At 48.4% G+C, this 13,729-nt stretch overlaps 4 protein-coding genes and 1 non-coding gene across 5 annotated transcripts; 3 read left to right on the top strand and 2 right to left on the bottom strand.

Annotated features, from left to right (window-relative positions):
* Nucleotides 1–220: 220 nt before the first annotated feature.
* Nucleotides 221–351, bottom strand: F4812DRAFT_t51. The gene has a single exon. It is a non-coding gene; the product is annotated as a tRNA-Thr (tRNA).
* Nucleotides 352–3,220: 2,869 nt separating this feature from the next.
* On the top strand, nucleotides 3,221–5,793 carry F4812DRAFT_450157 (putative alcohol oxidase; the record flags this gene model as incomplete). Its single annotated transcript, XM_047936060.1, has 11 exons — nucleotides 3,221–3,294; nucleotides 3,364–3,589; nucleotides 3,639–3,757; nucleotides 3,810–3,857; nucleotides 3,914–4,040; nucleotides 4,097–4,233; nucleotides 4,285–4,403; nucleotides 4,459–4,623; nucleotides 4,682–5,394; nucleotides 5,455–5,591; nucleotides 5,655–5,793. The coding sequence occupies 11 exons, from the start codon at nucleotides 3,221–3,223 to the stop codon at nucleotides 5,791–5,793; spliced, it is 2,004 nt and encodes a 667-aa protein (XP_047791951.1).
* An 837-nt stretch (nucleotides 5,794–6,630) lies between these two features.
* Nucleotides 6,631–8,257, top strand: F4812DRAFT_450156 (MFS general substrate transporter; the record flags this gene model as incomplete). Its single annotated transcript, XM_047936059.1, has 2 exons — nucleotides 6,631–6,898; nucleotides 6,999–8,257. 2 exons carry the CDS (start codon nucleotides 6,631–6,633, stop codon nucleotides 8,255–8,257), a joined length of 1,527 nt encoding a protein of 508 aa, XP_047791950.1.
* A 207-nt stretch (nucleotides 8,258–8,464) lies between these two features.
* Nucleotides 8,465–10,944, bottom strand: F4812DRAFT_296870 (uncharacterized protein). Its single transcript, XM_047931194.1, has one exon. The coding sequence runs from the start codon at nucleotides 10,316–10,318 to the stop codon at nucleotides 8,672–8,674; it is 1,647 nt and encodes a 548-aa protein (XP_047791949.1). The 5' UTR covers nucleotides 10,319–10,944; the 3' UTR covers nucleotides 8,465–8,671.
* Nucleotides 10,945–11,310: 366 nt separating this feature from the next.
* Nucleotides 11,311–13,656, top strand: F4812DRAFT_419776 (glycosyltransferase family 21 protein). The gene is made up of 3 exons (XM_047933381.1): nucleotides 11,311–11,531; nucleotides 11,594–11,716; nucleotides 11,795–13,656. Exons 2-3 carry the CDS (start codon nucleotides 11,625–11,627, stop codon nucleotides 13,326–13,328), a joined length of 1,626 nt encoding a protein of 541 aa, XP_047791948.1. The 5' UTR covers nucleotides 11,311–11,531; nucleotides 11,594–11,624; the 3' UTR covers nucleotides 13,329–13,656.
* Nucleotides 13,657–13,729: the final 73 nt, after the last annotated feature.

The raw sequence follows: 13,729 nt of genomic DNA, 5'->3' as shown, positions 1-13,729 counted from the left end.
CGTAACCTCAGACAAGAAAAAAGAAATACGCTTTAACTACCTAGTACCTGTCATTGTTCCCCTAAAAAATTGAGTCCATTGGTAAATGCCAAAGCTATCATATCTGACGTGTTTCTTTACACTTGACTGAGGAGTATACGCTTTGAAGAAAAAGAAATAATTCAGCAATACCAGGGAGAGGATAGGATCATAAGGATAGATACAAATAACAAAAAAAGATTGCCCATCACAGGAGTCGAACCTGTTGCCTCCTCATGGCCACGCATTACCGCCGCGAAGCTAGAACTCGTAAAGAGTTTAGTTACTTAGAAGTAGTACTAGTGAGGCGCTCTACCGGTGAGCTAGACGGGCCATGTCGTGGAATTGGTCCACTTGAAACCTAGATGCTGTGGATAAAGTTCTCGTTTGCTATGAACCATTATCAACCTTCTTGCCGTTTTAAAATGCTACGAGAATACATCCTGCTGTGATATATACTAGCCGGGGAACTTCATACACAATGATACCTATTTCATAGTGCCCACGATCATATATCATGTTGGAATCCGTCTGTGTTGAATCTAAATCGGGTCTCTTGGATCAGCCTTATGCCTTTGTATGGACCAATAGAGCAATTCATACCATATTTCCAAGGCTGCATATTCGAACAGTCACAGTATCGTTGATCTGAACCGTATCCGTCCTGGCTAGGTACTATAGCTTCAAGTCACCTCCCCTTAATACCCCGTGTATTGTAGGTAGACATGTATTAGCGTCGCTTAAGGATAGGTAATTAAATAGCTTTTGTTGCCAATGTGACTCGTTTTCAACACCGACATTTCTCCTCTGCAATGTATGTATGACATATACGCGAACAGACACGAAGGCACCTGGACTTTTGATTCCCAGATTAGGCTCATATAGCCAATTACAAACAATATGATAAACCAACAGGGACAATGTCCAGATCCCGGTGTACTACCTAGGAGGGTATGTGTTTGGCCCTTCTCCATGGACAAGCATCGGATCAAAGCGCATTTTAACGGCAGTTGCATAACCTCCAAGTTATTATGTCACCGTACAGCCCTCTACACGGTTGTTATAATCTTGAGTATCAGTTGTATGACATCCTACCAAGACCTAACACGGATGTACGCCCTATTGTTTAGGAAGGAGACAAGACTTGATTCGTCCTCGGATATGATATCCAGCAGTCATTAGATACTATAAACGGAAGGCATCTAGGTAGCTATTGCATACTCATGTGCATCTGCCTAGGTTCGAGACGCAGACGGATCTATAACCATTGATATGGCCATGGCTAGAAACTCAACTGGGCGTGGGGGCTAATTTACCTATATTACTATACCGATTGGCTAATGCATTATACGATATGCAGGCCACCGTCTCATTCACGTCGTAGGGTGAACCATATCTATTGCCTATTATACTACGCCTCATCTTGCGTCTCTCTCGGTGACAATTTACTTTTCCATGGTTACGAACACACTTGCATAGTAGCAAGGACTTTGTGAGAATGAGGCTATCAACACCGCGCCAGGAGGTACAACTCTCAGGGCGTAATTGGCGAGTATTCGTATAATCGTAGCCTCATATCTTATGGAGTAGATGATGTAAAGGCTACTATCCTCCTATATGCCGTAAAGTGTTCGCGTAAATTCATCATAATGACGATCTGTAGCTATAGGCAACGAGACAATCTCACATATACCCGGACTATCTTTTCTTTTCATAGGCTCACCGTATAGTTCCGGCTTGAGTGTTTGAAGCATGTGTAACAATAGCCGGGGTCCCATATTGGCTTTCGACCTCGAGTGGTGGAGGGCACGTCGTTCGAATTGGCCAAAGGAAATCACGGGTTATTTGTTGCAGGGTGAGATACGATCTTCTCCAATTCCCCCCTCGTCGAGTGCAGCAATCGAATGCAACGAGAGGATAGTTCTGCACCCCGAGTAATACAGGCAGGATCTTCCAGTGATATGTTTTAATCGGCAGTTCGACGTCGTGGCAGCTAAGGTGTGTAGCTGTTCGTTGCCGGTTGAATTTGGTCTCGATCAACGTCGAAGTAATCTCTCGGCTTACCCGGCATGAAATCATGACAATGGAGATAGATACTCGAGGTTAAATCCCAGGTTAGCCTACTATGCCTGTCACTGTTGGAGAATTGTTATGACTCAAGAGCTACTAGGAAGTACTAGCCAAGCTGAAGTCAAGAACCGGCCAACCCTAACAAACGCGTATCACGTTGGTCAGCTACAAGCATCAAGCATCGAACGCTAAGGTACGGCAGGGTAGCTATTGGTGCGAACTACTCATGCAAGCTGCTTCCTTTGGATAGACCCAACGAAGTAAACCAAACTATAATAGTCAAGAAAATGCGGGGGAAGCATGGGGCACAATACAGATTGAATACAGATTGTCGGGTATTTGACCTCACGGTAACCTTCACCCCGCATTATACGTTCGTCTTGCATACGAGCTGCATCTGAATTCTGAACTGCATCTCCTAGTGGCCGGTGAATATGCAGATATAAATGTAAAAATTCCTAGTAGAGCGAAGAGGCAGGGGTAGGACGACCACAAGGCTGTGAAGATAAACTTTCCGAGCCCCACCGAGATGCCGCTTGCCGCTGATAGGCGACATCATATATTGAATTCTCCTATACGTCAATTTGGACTCTTCCTATCTATTACTGTATACGAGTTGGAGAGCTGACGTAGATAGTGTAGACTAGGAGATCCGATGTGAGGTATCTCGGAAGCTTGGAGAGTAGGTAATTTGGGCCAGGCCGTTTCGTTCTTGGAAGAATGTGACCCTTTCCACGCTGCCGGAGAGTGCTCGATTGGGATTGTATCTCCCTTCTATCCGACCAGTTTATCTCTATGATTGGGACCCATGCAGAGATGTTACATCACGAAATATCAGATGACCTACCTCTAAGAGGTATGAGTTGGCAGAGATGTCGAGCAGTTTCCGGGGAAAGGGGGCACTGCCGGAGGATATAGCTTAATGACAAGCTTAGGCACGTAGCCATGAAGGGACTATTGGCAACTCCCAAGGAATTATTCAAGTGCAGGGGTTCCCCCCTCTCCTTACGAATATTTGGATCCTGCTCGCCCGGCTCTCGAGAAAGCATAAGAACGCAACCGTCACCCTCCAGCACAGTCGCACAACATGTTCTCCAAAATTTTCGGCTGGGATCAGAAACAGCAAGAAGATATGAGCCCCCTACCTGAGGAATTCGATATTATCGTGTGCGGCGGTGGGAGTTGTGGATGTGTAGTTGCCGGTCGGTACGTGACTTTACCTATTCTCAAGTCCTATCGGTGAAAGAGTGTCGTCTAAGTGCTCATTCTGTATAGTCTGGCGAATCTAGACCATAACCTCAAGGTTCTTCTAATCGAGGCTGGCGAGAATAACCTCAACAACCCATGGATTTTCAGGCCTGGGGTTTACCCCCGTAACATGAAGTTGGACTCGAAGACAGCATCCTTTTACGAGTCCCGTCCATCTAAATGGCTCTCCGGCAGGAAAGCTGTGGTTCCGTGTGCGCACATATTGGGAGGTGGCTCTAGTATCAACTTCTTAGTACGTGAAGGACTTTTAGTGAAAGCCACTTACCACTAACGCTTTGTAGATGTACACTCGCGCTTCAGCTAGCGACTACGACGACTTCCAGGCTAAGGGGTGGACGACTAAAGAGCTACTTCCGCTCATGAAGAAGCATGAGACCTATCAACGAGCTTGTCATAACAAGTAAGCAAACAATATGGATTCCAGGAGACGGGGGGGTTACTAATAGCAAAAGGGACCTTCATGGATTCGAAGGGCCGATCAAGGTTTCATTCGGAAACTAGTAAGTCCACATTTGAACCTCGAGCTGGAAAGCTTGAGAACTGATGGGGCTATCAGCACGTACCCTGTAAAGGAGGACTTCCTCAGGGCAGCGGAATCCCAAGGTATCCCGGTCGTCGATGACTTACAAGATTTGAGTACCGGCCACGGTGCTGAACACTGGCTGAAGTGGATTAATCGCGACGTACGACCTTTGGCCCTATTCAACATTAGTACATGACTGACGATTTGTGGTTGTAGACTGGCCGACGGAGCGACAGCGCCCACGCATACGTCCACTCGACCCGTGCCGTTTATGACAACCTTTACCTGGCCTGCAATACCAAGGTCGATAAGATTATCATCGAGAACGGGAGGGCTGTAGCTGTCCAGACAGTGTAAGGCAGGTCGAATATCGGACTCGAGGCAGAGTGCTAATTCGTATCAAGACCAACGAAGCCGCTTCACCCAAGTCAATTAAAGACTCGCATCTTTAAAGCTCGGAAGCAAATCGTCGTCTCCGGAGGCACACTTTCTTCTCCGCTAATTCTTCAACGATCGGGAATTGGTATGCTGCTATAGTGGAACCCGTGAAGTTCATATCACTGACATCTATCTCATAGGCGATCCCGAGAAGTTAAAGAAAGCCGGTGTGGAACCTATCGTCGATCTTCCCGGCGTGGGCCTCAACTTCCAAGACCATTATCTCACCTTTTCCGTATACCGCGCGAAACCCGAGACTGAGAGCTTTGACGATTTCGTTCGGGGTGTGCCCGAAGTGCAGAAGGGTAAGGCACCTACAGTATAAGTATCATGCTAAGCGTTTATGTTAATAATCAGCTCCAGCCGTATATGATGAATGGGCAGCGAAGGGAACCGGACCACTTTCTACCAACGGTATCGAAGCCGGCGTAAAGATTCGCCCAACCGAAGAGGAACTTAAGGAGTTCGAGTCGTGGCCGACACCACAATTCAACGAGGGATGGAAATCATACTTCAAGAACAAGCCGGACAAGCCTGTGATGCACTATTCCGTTATCGCGGGTTGGTTCGGAGACCATATGCTGCTTCCCGCCGGTAAATTCTTTAGCATGTTCCACTTCCTCGAGTACCCGTTCTCTCGAGGGTTCACGCATATCAAATCCGCCGATCCCTACGAGACGCCAGACTTCGACCCGGGGTTCATGAACGACGAACGCGACATGGCGCCGATGGTATGGGGCTACATCAAGAGCAGAGAGACGGCGCGACGCATGGAAGCGTATGCGGGGGAAGTCCAGGCGATGCACCCGTTCTTCGACTACGACTCCCCAGCAAAGGCAAACGACATGGATCTCGAGACGACTCGGCGCTACGCTCTGCCCGGGAACCTAAGCGCCGGTTTGCAGCATGGCAGCTGGAGTACATATAACCCCGAGCCATCGAGGAGGCCGGAAGCCAACATCCTCAACAGCAATAAGGCGGATATCCGAGACGAGCTCAAGTACAGTAAGAAAGACATCGAGGCGATTGAGGAATGGGTTAGAAGACACGTAGAAAGCACATGGCATTGCTTAGGTGTAAGTACTGCCTATCATTTTATTCCCACGGGATCATCGTTAACTCACATTCTATGTCAGACTTGCTCCATGGCCCCAAAGGAAGGCAACAGCATCGTCAAGCACGGGGTCCTAGACGAACGCCTAAACGTCCACGGCGTCCAGGGACTGAAGGTGGCGGATCTCAGCATCTGCCCCGACAACGTCGGCTGTAACACGTAAGTCAAGTCACCTAGACATAATACTGTATATATCTTGCGTCGCGTTCTGACATGGCGCAGATACTCTACCGCTCTTCTCATAGGCGAGAAAGCGGCAACGCTGATCGCTGAAGACCTCGGGTATTCCGGCGACGCCCTCGATATGAAGATCCCGACGTACAATGCGCCAGGAGAATTGGTACTTCCGTACCGCGTATGAAATGTACTTTTTTGACTGTTTCAATTTTTTTCTCCCCTTTGTGTTGGAGTAGGCATATGTAACGGTTGGTATGATTGCCTACCTCTGGCTAGGTCTATGGATAGCTGCACCCAGATTGACACACCCCTTGGTCAATCACCCCTTGGTTAATCACTGAGACTTGCCGTTCTGTTTCTATCCTATCATGTTGGTACCTTAGGTAGTGAATGGATATAACATACGTCGAAGATCTCCTATATCATATCATAGGACTCTTACACTGATCGGTACTTGAGAGTTCTTTTTTTCTTCTTTTTTTTTATGGTGACATCTTCGAAGTCACAAGTACGCGTTGGCACGCATCGAGCCAGATTAGTATTTACAGTCTTGAATACTGTATAGCACACGGTACCTATTTATCTTCGCCAAGGACATCTTCGCCAAGGACGGGACAGGAGCAGAAGGATCCGGCATAACCACTAAACGCATGCGACGGCAGCCTCATCACAACGCCTTACATGAATCTTGTAGTATGGTTTTTGACCGGCCAAAACGACGTCTGCATGAGACAGACTATCGAGTCGTCCGTGCAGCTTCACCCTATAAGAGCTAAGGTAACTGCATATGGCGCGCTTGGGATTACATGGGGTCGAATTCGCCGGTTGTTTTTCAATTTTTTCTTTTTCCTCTTTTGAAGATAAGCCTACCTAGGTAGTATAACAGAATTTGCCGTCCTATTCATTATTTATACCAGGCTGAGGTCCGATGAGAATGAGAACTCGAGAAAAACCCTCATCAAAATCTTTCTTCTTTCATATCTCAATTCAGGAATTACTTATCGAGTCTTTACATTTAATAATGGCGTTTAAAAAAGACAGTAAGAGCAAACGGGATGACGCCATTTCCGTCGCTCTCGATTCTGCCACCGAAGCGACACCGCTTCTAGTATCGCCAGTTGCGGTAGCCTCCGGAAGTGGTACTCCGAGTGCAGGGAATGGCGAGTCTAGTGAGGAGTCGCTACCCAAATTGCAGATATTCCTACTGTGCTATGCGCGTCTCGTTGAGCCTATCGCGTTCTTCTCCATTTTCCCATATATCAACAATATGGTACAGAAGAATGGCAACTGTATGTACTCCTATCTTATTCCCATCCCCATCCTCACATTTCTATGGCATGAGATATAAGATAATGAGTAATGGTATAAATGCTAATCTAAACAATCCAGTGAAGGAAGAAGACGTAGGTTTCTACGCTGGCATGATCGAGTCCTTCTTTTCGCTCACTCAGATGGTCGTGATGATGTTTTGGGGACGAGCAGCCGATCGCTGCGGTCGTAGGCCCGTGCTCGTATCGTCTCTACTCGGCGTCGCCATCTCAGTCTCATTGTTTGGACTTGCGCAATCCATCTGGCAGATGATTGCGTTGCGCTGCATAGCCGGCGCCTTCGCGGGTACTGTCGTTACTATCCGCACCATGATTGCCGAGCACAGCACGCCGCGTAACCAGGCTCACGCTTTCAGCTGGTTTGCCTTCGCAGGCAATGTCGGCATGTTTCTCGGCCCCCTGGTCGGCGGTGCGCTTGAGGACCCGGCACACCAGTACCCCTGGGCCTTCGGTGGTGTGCCGTTCTTCGAGAAGTATCCCTACGCACTACCATCGATTGTCGCGGGATGTATCGGCTTATCAGCCATGGCAATTTGCGCTCTATTCATCAAAGAGACGTTAAAATCAAGAAATACTCAAGGCGCAAATTCTAGTGGTGGTGAAGCAGGCACAACGACTAAACCCGCGCCCCCTTCTACCCTAGAGCTTATCAAATCCCGCGGTGTCGGCATGGTATTGTATATCTATGGGCATTCGATGATTCTCGGTTACGCATACACTACCGTCATCCCTGTGTTTTGGTATACATCTGTGAAACTTGGAGGCCTCGGCTTCGTTCCTTCAGAGATCTCCTTTTGTATGGGCCTAACCGGCTTATCTCAGGCCGTATGGCTGCTCTTCGCATTCCCGGCCCTACAACGTCGATATGGAACCAATGGTGTCATACGCGGCTGCGGAATCGCGTACCCCTTCTTTATCGGTGCTATGCCTTTCCTCAACCTGATCCTGTATCAAGGAACACCCGTCTCTCATACTGCGTTCCTGATCCTGCTTTTCACCCTGCTAACAATCGGCCTGGGAGTCAGCATGGCCTTCACCGCAGCCCTGCTAGCATTAACCGACGTATCACCATCTCCCGAGACTCTAGGCACGCTCAACGCCATAGCTCTAACTATTGCAAGCGGTCTTCGCTCCTTTTCTCCCATGCTGTTTAACAGTCTGTTTGCTTTAAGCGCAAAGTATCAGCTCCTCTGGGGCTATTTCATATGGTTCATCGTGGTTATTCTGGCCTCTGCTTTCACTGTTGCGACAAGATATTTACCGGCGGCTAGTGAGAAGACCCACGATCCTCCGGCTGGGCAGGCCGAAGATAATAATTAAGGCAGAGGGCTAAAGTATTAGAGATTGATCGCTTTGGAATCGGAGTTAGGATATAGGATATAGGTAGATGAAAAAGCAACACAAATTCCCGAGCGTAGGTAGCGATGATTCGGATTTGAATGTGAAGAGGGGGTAACCTTGGGTAGGTAGGTACCTGGTAGACAAGTACAAAAAGCGATAGGAATTGAAATAAAACAGGTTGCGTCTACACTGCGCTGAATGGATTTCCAGTGATAAGACCCGTCGCCAGAACCAGCATATCGTAGAGTACTCTGTCGTTAACGTATTCATATTCGGCAGACACGTTCACAGTCTTCAACGTCTAATCATAACCATAAATCCTGATGGTATAAAACAGATCCTCAACGCCATCCTATGCAATTCCGCTTTCGATGCATCCCTCTAAGTAGTCATTTAATCCCTATTCCGATTGCTGAGCCATCTCTTTACAATGAACTCCCTAACTCTGTACCGTTTGAAAATCTCTGCCGCTCCGAGCCCTTCTTCAAAAGGAGGCGGTACATCTACATATGCTAGGACCAAAGTCTTTAGGGCTGTGGCTTGAACACGATTCATAGTGTGAAGCCAGTGCCATGACTTCCGAGGAGGTTGACGACCCTGAGCCTTCCACCAAGGATCCGTGTACGCTGGTAGGACAATAACAGCAAACTCGGCATGGGAGAACACCGGGCCACGGTTATACAACATCCAATCAACTCCAAATTTGATACCAGGCCGTGTCACCCAGCCTAGAGATCGAAAATGGTGGTACACAGCATAATGGATAAGGAAAGGGTCATCGGGTTGAAGATCAATCTTCTTGGGAGGCATGTATGATACCTGACGGCAAAGTGCAAACAGGTCCGCCACAGTCATAGGTTTACCGGTGGCTGGATCGAAAACGCTCAGAACTCCTAGAACGAAGACGAGATAGAAAGCCTCTTCCGGACACAGCTGAAGGTGCTCCTTATCCACAAGCTCAGGCTCAGGCTCAGGCTCTACCTGAGAATTAGGTTTGGCAATGGTCTCATTTTCAAAGACAGGCTGCGATAGACCCAAGTCGGTCGGCCGGACTAATGGAGAAATTCCGTTCGACACACTGCCGTTAATCGCGGTCCCATTTGTCAAGGCGCCGTGATGGGGACTTGGTGGATCGGATAGCTGAAAAGTTGTAGACTCCACCTTGGGCGAAAATCGCACCGACTTTCGCCTTTTAGGTGGGTTAGTCGGAGTCTGCGGACGGGAAGAATGTCCGTTTATGCCTGACGCAACCGCAATTGTCTCCTTTTCGGTCGTTGTTATCTCGGTAGAGGTTTTGGATACGGCGGTATCTACTGAGATTGGAATGCCATTGGAGACCGCATTGGTAGCCTCACTGACATTCCGAGTACTATTCAAGATCGGAGTCCGAACCAAGGTTCCGTTGGCAGAACCGTTAGGGTATATGGGCTTCAAATCATGCCAAGAATTTGGAAGAGCCAATAATTCGGCGGGACCTACTGGAGCTTTCCAAGCTTCCAGCTGTCTAGTCCGCTCGATTGCTTCCTGCTCTTTTCTGGCACGATCCCACTTCATCATCTTACGCTCCTCTCGCCTCTGGGCCGTTACAGCTTCAGCAACATGACCATCATGCTCGCCTCTTCGAGCTTGTTCTCGCTTGAGCCAATTTGGTTCGCTCCTGCTGTAGTTGCCTTTACCAAAGAACCCTTGCTCCCATAATGCCCGTATCGACTTGGGATCCTTAATATGAACCGATCGAGTCTCGGGGGACCATGTGCCTTGATGAATTACAGCAGGCTCGGCCGGAGGTGGCGACACGAGTTGGCTCACCCATGCGTAAACCACATGAAAAAGGGATAAGGGATTACTCGGATAGAAGGCTGGTAGGGGAAAAGTGCGAATAGGCGCAGGGAGCGCATAAATCTGATGAAGCGGAGGTCCCTTCGGAGTAGTGGGACGGGGCTTGGGCTTTACTTGGGTAGGTTGGTCTGAATTCACAGAAGCTGGAGGAAGATCATGTTGGTTCGGGGTGACGGACACGGTACTGGGTGTGTCTGCCATGATTATTGCTCATCATTTCGACCTACTTTGATAGCTGTCAGCGGACTTGCCGTCTTCACGTCGCAGCTAATGGATTCGTTTTTGGAGAAGGCAGTATATCAAAACACTTCAAGACAGAATAAGATATTTATTTCTATTCTTCTTAAATAAATAGTATAATAATTAAATCGCTCAGATACCGTTGTAGTCTATTTTGGGACACTCATCGAGACTTTTTGAAGGTCTCTAAGCACCGAATAAAAAAAGGTGTCATCACCGCGACCGAATCCAAAGAAAAAAGAAGAAGAAAAGAAAAGAAGAAGAAAAGAAAGGAAAGGAAATTCTTCTACAGAACCAAAGCTGATATAATGATACCAACTGCGCCGTTAGAAGTTTTGAGAAGCTACTTACATGACTGGTTAATATCTAACTTTGAAAGAGTAGGCCGTTCATCGCTCGTCAAGCTATCCTGACTGAACTCGGGGTCTTTATGGTTGAAGTAAACGAGTCAACCCTTTTTGAAAGATTTACAATTTACCAAGTTGTGAATGTGAAGGTGAAAGGTGAAAGGTGAAAGGTTTTTGTTAGCGAAGAGGCCGCAAATAAAAAATATCAGAGATGAGTTTTTTTAGGTCTTGACGGGTCCAATTAGATTGTCGGGCCGGTATTGTCCGTTGAGCGTTTAGCACGTGTACCTTAGGTTATCTCAGTAAACTCAGACCACAATTCAGACAACGGGCTTCGCCCGTGGGCGCCTCCCAAACGTATGGTCCCTGTGTTTGTATCTGTGGGGCTTTTTGAATTTTTATCCACAATCCAGTGTTTGATTTTTCCCTATTTTGAGCTATCTGATTGGTTGAAATTTGGTGTGGCTAGAGGGGTACAAAGAGAAGAACACTGGATCTGTGGTCTGAGCTCGCTGAGATAAACCTTAGGTTCAGGTACACCGAGATTACCTAAGATTATGTGCCCTGGTTCCTGATTACCAATTACCGTACCTAGGACCACGCTTTCCCGGCCGGCCTGTTATCGGCTTTGATCACCTGCAACATTGGATTGACCTTTTTTTTTTTTTTTTTTTCCTCTCTCCTTTCATTTATTAGCGGGTCTTCCACATATATGGCCTGAACGCAGGTGGACCTGAATTACCATGTATTAAGAATCCTACATCCGGTCGTCATTAGCTCTGACATGGAAATCCCTATTATCTTAGAGCATCCACCGTCAAAAATTGGTCTGTTAGTTAGCTTCTCTCTGCTGTGTCACTGGAATCATCATCTAATTACTTCCTTGCAGCTCTCCCTTCTCTTCACCTTGATATGGTCCAATGCCATCGTACATCGTTCAGGCGTTAGGTAGCGCCGGCCTCGTATGGGGTCTCGTTGTCGTGATTGTTCAAAGCATAGGTATCTATAAAATGTAAGGACTCTTCCCCTCTTCACCTCTTCACGTTTTAAACCTATCCGAGATGTATTCCTAACACCAACTCTCGAATAGCTTCCGCAACTACTCGTCGATCCCGCCCGCTCCGGTGTCCCCTTACCTACCGAAAGACGAGGTGCCGCACGTAACTATCATCCGCCCTGCCAAAGGTCTAGAACCCGGCCTTTACGAATGCCTCGCCTCCGTCTTCCACCAGTCCTACCCGAAAGACAAGTTGACCATCTACTTCTGCGTCTCCTCCAAGGAAGACGCCGCGTATCCCGTCATCCTAAAGCTCCTCGATGACCACCCGGACTTCGATGCCAAGGTCTTTATCGAGGCCGAAGACCCTTACCTCCACGGCCACGGCGGCCACGTCGATAATGTCGGTCCAAACCCCAAGATTCGCAATCTGAGCAGGGCGTATAGAGAGGCCAAGGGAGATATAATATGGCCACTCGACTGCAACGTGTGGGTAGCAAGGGATGTGACTGGTCGTATGGTCGATAAGCTCTGCGGATATCAACCGAACGGCAAACGAGCGAAGCCCTACAAATTCGTGCATCAGCTACCCTTGGTGGTAGATACCGTCACCTCCATGAGCTCTTCAAACGACGAGGGACAGATGCTACTTTCCGGATCTTCCGTCACCGGTGGTTCCGACGCCCAGTCTAGCGTCGACGTGCCATCCTCCGTCTTGTCTAGGTCTTGGGCTCACGGAGGCGGGAGACTGGAGGAGATGTTCATGGCTACGACCCACGCCAAGTTCTACGGCGCTATTAACACCGTTGGCATCGCGCCCTGCGTTGTCGGGAAGAGTAATATGTTCCGCAAGTCGCATCTCGATCAGGTCACAGATCCCGCTCGAAACCCGATCCTGACGGGCAGAGCCGCAACTCTGCCCAAGGGTCTAGACCACTTCTCGCTCTTCATGTGTGAGGATCATGTTATCGGAGATCTTCTATGGCGATCCGACCTACCCGGCTTCGCAAACCATGGCCTCGTTTGGGGTGATCTGGCCATTCAGCCTATGGCGGGAATGTCCATACCCGCTTACGTCGCACGTAGGGTGAGATGGCTGCGCGCTAGAAAATGGACGGTATTATCAGCTACTCTAGTCGAGCACGGCGTCGAGAGCCTCGTTTGCTGCTTCTACGTGTCCTTTGGTCTCACTAGCGTCCCCTGGATTCACGAGTATCTTGGCATACCACAAACTTGGACGGCTTTATCGTATCTCTGGCTCGCTGGCGTTGCGCTCTGGATGGTTGTAGACCGCATCGTATTCAAGAAGCTGCATGCAGGACACAGCATAAACGTGGACGAACAGACGCCATTATTTGCCCGGGGCACGGGTCGCGGCGGGGCCGAAAAACGTCTATTCGGCGAGTGGTTCCTGGCCTGGCTGGGACGGGAGGTCCTGGCTCTCCCTATTTGGACGTGGGCCGTCTTCCTCGGTGCCACGGTGAATTGGAGGGGGGAGAGATTTCGGGTCCGATCAGATATGACGGTGGTTTCGATAGACCCGGAGCCTGAGGAGCGGGCTTCGGCGGAAAATGGGCATAGCGCCAATGCCAATGGCGTACCAAGAGCGAGAGGGAAGAAAGATTAGACCTAAGATACCCCAGCATTTAGATTGGACGAACCTAATATATAATTCATCACGTCAACCATGTCGTTGGGTCGACTCAGCACCCAAAACTATTTATATCATATCTCTCCTACGTAGTATCAGATTTTCCGAAGTAGCCGATCTAGCCCGAGGACAGCCTTAACCAAGGTATATACCCTGTTTTCATACCTAACAGAATGCTCTGCTCTCCTAGGGGTCCCAAGTAATATATTCATGTCCCGAAGAGGTAGACCATTGGTTAAACCTAATTTAGATTTGCAACTTCACATGCAACACAACTATCCTTCGGTAGGTACTTTAGAGGTAGATACCCAATTCTGATCTCATCATAGAGCTAGCCTTACCACGGAGAATATCCATCCATCCATCCACTTACATTT

The sequence above is a fragment of the Daldinia caldariorum genome (assembly GCF_022478825.1).
Source record: "Daldinia caldariorum strain CBS 122874 unplaced genomic scaffold F4812scaffold_4, whole genome shotgun sequence".
NCBI classification, from domain to species: domain Eukaryota; kingdom Fungi; phylum Ascomycota; class Sordariomycetes; order Xylariales; family Hypoxylaceae; genus Daldinia; species Daldinia caldariorum.
This window is presented reverse-complemented; position numbering and strand designations above follow the sequence as displayed.